The sequence below is a fragment of the Lampetra planeri genome, chromosome 46, assembly GCF_965212315.1.
Source record: "Lampetra planeri chromosome 46, kcLamPlan1.2.h2, whole genome shotgun sequence".
NCBI classification, from domain to species: Eukaryota; Metazoa; Chordata; class Hyperoartia; order Petromyzontiformes; family Petromyzontidae; genus Lampetra; species Lampetra planeri.
In genome coordinates, this window is record NC_136152.1 from 4,788,386 (window position 1) to 4,797,717 (window position 9,332).

Genomic DNA, 9,332 nt, shown 5'->3' on the forward strand with positions numbered 1-9,332 from the left:
AATTGGTAATTAAATATAATATTTTTGTCCTAAAAAGTGTAAAATTTTGGAAAAAAAATTTCACGAACATTAATTGTCACGCACAACGAGTCTGTGTGCAAAATGTCAGCTCGATTGGATCACGGGAAGTGGGTTAAAAAACGACCAAAAGATTTGCACGGTCGTAAGCAAGCAAGCAAGCAAGTGAACTTAATATAAAGGATTAAAAAAAAACCTTTCATTACGAACGCAAACACGGGCAAAACAACCATGGGACAACGCTCGCCGCTCATCGTCGGCAGCACTCACATTCCCCGTTGGCGCTTGGAGGCGTCGTTGTCCGGACCCACACGAGGATCAGGAAGAGGAACAGGGGCCACAGCAACTCCACGAAGACCCGTACCTGCAACGCAGCGCAACAGGCAGCCGGGCTCAGTCACACTGCCACCCATCCCTGCGTTTCCACCCGGGGGGGGGCTTTAAACCAAACTTTTGACTATCTTTACACATAATAGGGTTTTACCCTTTCAACTGGTACAAAAACTGACACCTTTATACAAGGGATCATGTTTGCAATAACCACAACATTGGAGGCTAGGCTCTAAGAAAAGCTGTCTCAGGTGTGGAACAATCAACTTCAAGGACAGTGCATATCATCATTATCAGAGTTTACACCATTGGAACCTCATTTGCCAGTAAAAAATCTGATAATTGTTTTTTTACCCTTTTATCTGGCAACAAAACTGACACTTTTTTTTTTACAAGGAGGCATGTTTGCATAGACCACAATACCTGCAGTCATGATGCAAACAAAAAACATAACTCTGATAATGTATAGACTAGGCTCTAAGGAAAGCTGTCTCGGGTGTGGACCAATCAACTTTAAGCACAGTGCATACATTATCATAGTTATGTATTTTGTTTGCATTATGACTGCAGGTATTGTGGTCTATGCAAACATGACTCCTTGTAAAAAAAAGGTGTCAGTTTTGTTGCCAGATAAAAGGGTAAAAAACCAATTATCATTTTCAGAGTTGTTTCTTTTTGTTTGCATTTTGACTGCTTGTGTTGTGGTTATTGCAAACATGATCCCTTGTATAAAGGTGTCAGTTTTTGTACCAGTTGAAAGGGTAAACACCTATTACTATACTTTGCCAATGGTAAAGGAGGTCTCATAGTGTATCTTTACACGCTTTCTATTAACTCACTCTGTCTGTTGTCGTTGTTGTCGTATCCTCAAATATTGTAACTCAATTTGAACCCACTTCCCAATGTGGTATCGACCACAAACTTGGTATACCTATGTCATACTGATGACAATACTATATTCTATCATAAAAAATAAAAATATATATTTTTAAACAATCTTTTTACACGCTTTCTATTAACTCACTCTGTTGTTGTATCCTCAAATCTTGTAACTCAATTTTAACCCACTTCCCAATGTGGTATAGACTGCAAACTTGGTATACTTATGTCATACTGATGACAATACTACATTTTATCATAAAAAATTTTAAACTATCTTTTTTACATGTTATGTTTCGCCTTGGGTCTCATTGTCCACGGTCAACTGACGTTGGCTGTAAATCACCATGGTCCCCAACGTTCTGGCAAACTTCGGGGCCACTTCCTGGAGTCGTGGAGTTCTTCCATTACTAGTCGGGTACATTTCATTAAAGCGTGTTTTTTTCATAAATATTACTTATTTGTTGTTTTGTTTTGCCAGGTAAGGCCCACCAAACTATGTGGCTCTTTCTCAAAAGCGACCTGGCCATCGCGAGTGATAGCTCCAAACGAAGTGGTGGCCGATCATCTCGTGGACATTTATGGCAAACATTTCATCTTTAAAACGCGTGTTGATTCTAAATGCGGAGGGGAAAAACCGGAGGACCCGGCGAAAAAAAATCCACGCGACCATGGGGAGAACACGCAAACTCCAGATATACAGCAGGCGTCAGGGTCGGGATCGAACCCACGACCTCCTGTGTACCAGGCGAGCTAATTAACATTTCGCCACCGTGGCACTGACCGGTGAAGTATGGTCAAACAATCCGCCACAAACCGCACCGCATGGGGAGGGCCTCAGTGACAAAAGGGGACTGCACAGAAGACGTACAGTGCTCATTTGGGCTGTTGAGTAGATCAATGTCATGGGAACAGCACACACGGTTATGCTGTACGCTCTCGAATGGTGCCGTCTTCATTATGCAGTACAACGCAAGCAGAACCTCCTGAAAAGGCTCTTGGGAATCAAACCACTGCTTTATAGAAGCCCACCCCCACCCCGTGCTGTGTCGGTCAGGTTGTTTGACCATACTTCACCACACTGGTCAGTATCCATTGGCAAAGGTGGGCCCAAACCGGTCAAGCTCTCACTACCGATGTTAGCCGTGGCCCCGGGAAGTCGAACTCAGGACGCCGGGTTCGTAAACGAAGTTGCGCTAACCGCTGCCCGCACCGGCTCGTCTCACTTGACACGTCGTTGTTTTATTTGACGGCGTTTCTGTCCTCGTGTTCCTCGTCGTAAGTTGCACAACAGGGAAGGAAGCTAAAGGCGCAGGCCTGCAATTGCCGTGACTCACTCCACTGCTGGCTTCAGGGCACCACAAGAAGGCGCTCTGCAGAGAGAACCCCTCCTCGAGACGATATTCTTAGCCCAGGTGGGAGTACCCACACTTTACCCCACCACACGCGTACCTGCCGATTGACCATCTGCGGTTGTACCCAATTAACACGGGCGGAGTTTGCAAAGTGGACACCTTTATTAATTTATTTTCAGTAGTTTACAGCAGAGGTCGCAACCGGGTACCCGATACCCGTACCCTACCCGATACCCGGCTACCCGTACCCGGCCGGGTACGGGTAGCCGTTTGTGACCCTGGTGCGGCCGAGTACGGGTACGGGTAAGGAATCAAAACCCGTTTGCGACCTCTGGTTTACAATGAAGATTTACAGAATAAATGATGTGCACTCGCTATTCCTAATGTGGAGGGACGAAGCAAACCCCTGCCCCTCCCAGATACAGGGCGCTTCAAAAAAACGTTAACACTTGTGAGAATTTGCAACAACAACACGAGAAATGTGGCCTCCGAGCTCTGGAGACCACCTGGAGAAGATTCCAGGCACGCGTTGACAATGATGGCGAACAAGTGTAGACTCTGACTTTTTGAAGCCATTAACATACATTTTTATCATGTTACAGTTTATTATCCACTCGGCCATTAAAAACGATAGTCCCGTATAAGTGTTAATAATTTTTTTAAGCACCCTGTATAAAAGTCAAACTCCGCCGATGTTAATTACGTATATACTGCTGGGAAGGACGGATTGATTTCATCAACTTCACTATTGTTTCAACTGGATAACCATGGGTAGTGTTTTTAAATCGATTATAAAACTATTCAACTTTTTATTTTATTTTACCGGGTAAATTAAGGCGCACGGAGCTAAATAACTCTTTTTTCCAAAGCGATCTGGCCACAAACGATAGCTCAACAAAGTGGCTGATCGTATGTAAACGCATAGCAGCCAGTGGCGGCTCCTGCAAAATCTCTCAGGGGGGGCAAATGTCTGGATGATTGATAAGGATAAGGTCCACCCATGCAATGAATAAATTAACAGCTTAAGCATGTAAAGGCAACTTCACTTCTTTAATATTAATGAAAAATAAAGTGACTCTTACAATACATCTTGTTTGTTTCTATACTCACTATTAATACAATCCACTCAAGTTTCTTTTATTAAAAATTCCACTAGGTGGCGATAAATTATATTGTTGGATGAAACGTGCTTACGTATGATGACGTAAGCACGTTAGTGCGAGCCCTCCCGGAAGCCATAGAGAATGCATTGCAGCGCCCCCGTTCGAAAAAAAACATCTTTGAATGTAAGTCTATGGGGCCACTCGGGGCGATTCTCAGCCGTAGTGAAATCGCCCAAAAAGAGGCGGTACTCCACAGAACGTGACATGACGCTGATTGGACTATATCCAGAGGCTGACAGTGACGGCTAGCGTGACTCTGTGGTTGAATGACATTGGTGGTGCGTCGCCCAATCGTCCTAATGAAGAAACCGCCCCTGATAGCAGCCAAATACGATTCTAAAATGTTGAAATAAAAAAACCCGGGAGAGCATCCGGAGAAAACTCCACGGCGAGAGAGTCACCGCAAACCACAAATATAGAGCAGCAGGCGTCAGGCTTGGGTTCGAACCCACACCACCATCCTGCAAATCAGGCGAGGAAGTTAACATCTCACCACCGCGGTGCTAACCATTACATCACGCCCGTCGTGTTAATGGAACTCTGACTGGACGTGTTACTTCCGATACGCGGTCTCACGTCGGCTGTGGAGAACTGAACGCGCTCTTTGCGAGATGTCGACCCCTCCCCACCACCCCCCTCTGACAGTTACCAGAGCGGTGGTGTTTGTATCCAAGGGTTCAGTTGCTGGAGCCCAGGTCAATCCCACGGGAGGCCGAATATCCACGTATTTTAGCAAGTAAATAACACTGGTCAACACACTTTTTTCTGGCATAAGGTATTCCAACGGTTGTAAGGTAATTTTGGGGTGCTGATTCCAAATCTGGCATCAGTTTTTGTCTATCACATCAGGTTTTTGAGATATCAAATATTGCATTTTCGATAAAAACTGCAGAAAAAAAATATTCAATAAATGTGGATATTTACATAAAATTATATTATAAACACTCTATCCTAAAAATACAGCACCATATTTTAACACTAAAGCAGTCACTGACTCGCAACAGCTTGCAATCATAAGTGACAGAGTTAATTTCGGGTAAAATTAATGAAAATGGGGTATGCCGATAGCATAAAAATGAGATGTGAGAAAGCAAATCTGAGATCCGATTTGGAATCAGCACCCTGAAATTAGTCTAAAACAGCTGCAAAAGTCCAGGCCAGAAAAAAAAGTTATTTTTGTTGACCAGTGTAATCATCAACACCACAATTATTATCGTCATTACCACGGGGGACAAGGACCCAGATTGGCATTGTTTTGTACGTTGAACTTCTTTCGTGCCGTACGTAGCCAAGAGCGCCTATCACAGGCGCGCGGGGGGGCAGGGCAACAAACTAAAAGCACAAGAAACATTGTACCATGTAACCATGATGGAAGAGGATCAAACGGGGTCACCGCAGTTCGTCGATGATTGGCGAGCCGCGTGCGTTGGGGTAAATTGTGGGTACCTCTTTCAAGGAAGCAAAGGGGCCGTCCATAAATGACGTCACGCAATTTTGGACGATTTTAGACCCCCCCCCCTTCGTCACACGGCGTCACAAAAAGTCAGACCCCCCCGCAAATATGACGTCACAAAGCTCTGCCCCCCCCCCCCCCCCCCCAAATAAAAAACATGCTCCAAATCGTTCTTTGGTTCTTTCGGTAAAGTCACGTCTAAAGATAAAATAATAAATTAAATAATAGCATATTACGACGTTTCGATTGCAACACAAGCAATCATCATCAGGCATAAAAGAAATAGCAACAAAAATCTAACTAGAAAACTATAGACAGACATACAAGCAGACAGACATCACAAGGACACACAGAGAGAGGACACATATCTTTAGACGTGACTTAACCGAAAGAACCAAAGAATAATTCCTGCAGTCACGAAAGCTCCAAAATAAAGAATGCTTCAAATCGCTTTAAACTATTGTCATTGTAGTGCGTATTTAATGTGGCGCTGCACTCTGATGTTGTAGGAGAAAACATTTATTAAAAAAGTTTATTTAATGAAGTAGAATGTGTTGTCTATATTTATTTAAAGTTGCGCATTTTGATGTGACGTCACATTACTCCCCCCCCTCCATCCCGCGTCACACATCGTCACAAATGTCTGACCCCCCCCCCCTAGGTGCGTGACGTCATTTATGGACGCCCCATAGACCAATTACCTCCCCCCCGCACCCCCAACAGGACTCCTCTCGAGTAGAAGCCCCTCCGCCAGCAGTGGTGTGAGCAAGCGGATTGCAGGGCTGCACCTTTAACGTTTTAATAACGAGACGGGGAGCAGAGAGAGAGAGAGAGAGCAGTGAGTGCCTGGAGGTTTGTGCACACACAGAGCTACGGACCATCGGCCACTCCGATCTCCATGTACAGTCACGGCGACAGAGTTATCCTTCTTTTCACATATCGGTGGAGGTAACTGTGATTTTAATTATATCGATACGGTGGTCACAATTGTTATGTATTATCAATTCATTGCGGGGAGCCGGTGGAGCGGTTGCGCGTTGGTTAGGGAGCAATGTGTCACAAAACCGGTAAATCCATCAGCTGGGCAGGTGCCTAACTTACTCACCCCCAAGTAGCCTGGTGAGCTAAGATAATTTTAAAAAATTAAACAAATTTAGCTATTATCAAATCATTGAAAAGCCAGATGCTGGGTGAAAGGCGCTTTAAAAGTGTCAAATTATTTCTAGATTTGAAGTTTTCGTGACTGCAAGGATCCATCCTCTTTGGTTTTTTAGGTAAAGTCACGTAGGTGAAAACAAAATAAAATAAACTAAAAATAAAACAACTAAATTAAATCACGACGTTTCGGAAGCAACACACGCATCAGTCATCAGGTGTGACTGCTCCAGCAAAATTGCTGTACGCTACAGTAATTCATTTAATTGTTTTATTTTAATTTTATTTTGTTTTCACCTACGTGACTTTACCGAACAAACCAAAGAGTAAGTCAAATTATTATTAAGAGCGCACGCACGGAAACAACACAGGAAAGGCACGCGCATACAACATCAGGTGTGCTAGATTCACCACACTCGTGGCTTTAAAAACACACACGCGCACTTTCAACAATGCCACTGACATGCGGAATGTCAACTTTTCTCACGAACACTGGGTGAGAGGGGGGGGGGTGCGCTCCCACGTGCTAACTTCAATGCCGCGAGTAATGACCTCGTGACGCCCGTGTCCACCTACTAGACATCTGTGAACGAAAAGAGCTTCACAGCTAATCGGACCCCCCCCCCCCCCTGCTGCGATCTAAATAAAATAAAAATTCCGAATCTGAAATTGGGGAGCGTTGAGGTTTCCCCAAATGCGTGGCCGTGATCACACGGGACGGGATTTCCAGCGCCTACAGAACTGTCCTCCGCCGCCCGGTCATATTTGAGCGTAGATTTGAAGCTTTCGTGACTGCAAGGATTCATATTCTTAGGTTTTTTCGGTAAAGTCACGTAGGTAAAAAATTTAAATTAATAAAAGTTAAATAAAAATAAAATAAAAATCACGACGTTTCGGAGGCTTGTGTGATTTTTATTTAATTTTTATTTTACTTTTATTAAATTTTACATTTTTACCTACGTGACTTTACCGAAAAAACCTAAGAATACATATTTGAGCGTTCCGCTGACAAAAGAGTGGGCGACCAATTGATCGTCCACCGCGATAATAGTCGCCCGCACTTTCCCGCACCTCCGATGCAGCGCGGGTTGGCGACGTACGGTGCGAAAGAAGTTCCCACGTACACGCACGCACACACACTCGGAGAATGACCACGTGAAATACAGAGGCCAGCGCCGCGCTGAATATTCCACAGGCAAACGTCAACTAGGCCAAGACTCATAGAGAGGAGGGAGGATACTGACAAAATTAGCGCCGGTAATAAGGGGATCAAAGGGGCAATATCAGCCCTGTTGGGAAGGGAGGGTTAGGGAGTTGTAGCCACCCTTCACACACACCCCCCCTCCTCTATATTTTTGTAGTCAAGTCAAGAAAATGTTGGCACAATTTCCATCCAACACGCAGTGATGGGGGCTTTCTTTCGGCCGTTTTGTCAGATGCACACAGCAGGACGCGAGACGGACATCGGCAAATGTGGCGTCATCTCGGCACACTCATCCTCCGTCACGTCTCGCATTTGTTTAGAGTTTGTTAAAGAATGACAGCGTGACAAGGCACCCCCCACCCACCCACCCTCACCCACTGAGCTTTGTATGTTTTATGACAATAATCCACAAGCCCCGACACTGTATCAATTGTCAACATCACTCGGGGCGGCTAGAACTGCAGTTGGTTCTAATGCCTTTGATGTGTCCGATAATCGTGACTTATGTGATAACCATCACAGAATGAGTCGGGCTATCAAGCCACTCACTGCTGTTACGAGCCTTACGGAAACACAACAGTGTGTTGCAGTAGCAACTAAGTGGCACGTTTCGTTTACGTGATAAAGCTTACTTATTGGCTGTGTCGGGTGGTGGTGAGTTAACGACAGATGGATACTGCGGCGACCTTAACCCATAAAGCCTTTATTAGCAGTAATATTGTCCCTGGCTTGTTAAACCTTTAGAAAACATGGCTACGACTTAAGCTCCGCTACCTCGATCGGAACCAACATCGGAATTGTTCCGCGGATTGCACTCTGCACTTCGGGGGATAGGGGAAACCTTCCAAGGAGGAGAAGAAGCAGCAGATACCGCATCACACGCGGAGAGCCGCTTGTGCACAGACACAGCGAGCAGGTGACAACACACCTTGCGACTGGAAATAGGCGATGGAATGAAGTGCGTCTCTGTCAGTTGATGTGTCCCCCATGTAGCTATTCTTTCAGACAATACTGTACAGCTGATCGTCACCGATACATCATTCCGTCGCGAACCCTTTGCCTGCCATATATAAAATCAATTGCTTTTTCCGTTCAAATTATGTTTTGAAATTTCAGTTTAAACAACAACAACAAAAACAACGGCTGCCAAAGAGCCGAAAGGGGGGGGGGGGGGTGGGATGGGATCGCCAAAGAGCCGCTCATATACGTTTTGCCGGCCCCACACACGGGACCATCGTTACACACGAGGCCACGTTGGAGTGGCTGGACAGCAAGCAGCAGCAGCAGCAACAGCAGCAGCAGCAGCAACAGCAGCAGCAGCAACAGCAGCAGCAGCAGCAACAGCAGCAGCAGCAACAGCAGCAGCAGCAGGTGGCTACCGCGTGCGTAACCGCAGCAGCGAACGACGCGTACCTTCTGGCGTTTGCGAAGGGCGAAATTCTTCCACAGCAGCAGATAGAGCTGCGTGCGGCCTCCCATCGCCTCCAGCCCCTTCGTCTCGGAGCAACGCTCAGCTGTCACGAGCCTGACCCAAGGTGGTCGGGTAAGCGGAAGGGTTTTATTACCTGGCCGGAGGGAGGGTGGGTGGGTGGGGGTAGGCAAGGTGGGGAGGGCAGGGGGTGACGTGGGGGGTGGAGGAGGAGGAGGGGGTGGGAGGGTTCAGAGAGGAACTACACCTGGTACCGGTTATTACCGAATTGGGTTCTGTGGAATCCGCGTGCCGCCTACTCGTAACTCGGCTGCTATCCGCTTGCAATGCCCTTCAAGCGAACTGA

At 45.9% G+C, this 9,332-nt stretch overlaps 1 protein-coding gene across 1 annotated transcript in view; it reads right to left on the bottom strand.

Annotated features, from left to right (window-relative positions):
- The window catches only part of LOC144733409 (phospholipid-transporting ATPase ABCA1-like), an 83,114-nt gene extending 74,008 nt beyond the window's left edge, over positions 1–9,106 (bottom strand). Inside the window, exons 1-2 of the mRNA XM_078615320.1 lie at positions 8,971–9,106; positions 289–382 (exon numbers count right to left, since the gene is read on the bottom strand). Coding sequence (XP_078471446.1) covers positions 289–382; positions 8,971–9,036 — 160 coding nt within the window. The 5' untranslated portion in view covers positions 9,037–9,106. The remainder of the gene's footprint in view (positions 1–288; positions 383–8,970) is intronic.
- Positions 9,107–9,332: the final 226 nt, after the last annotated feature.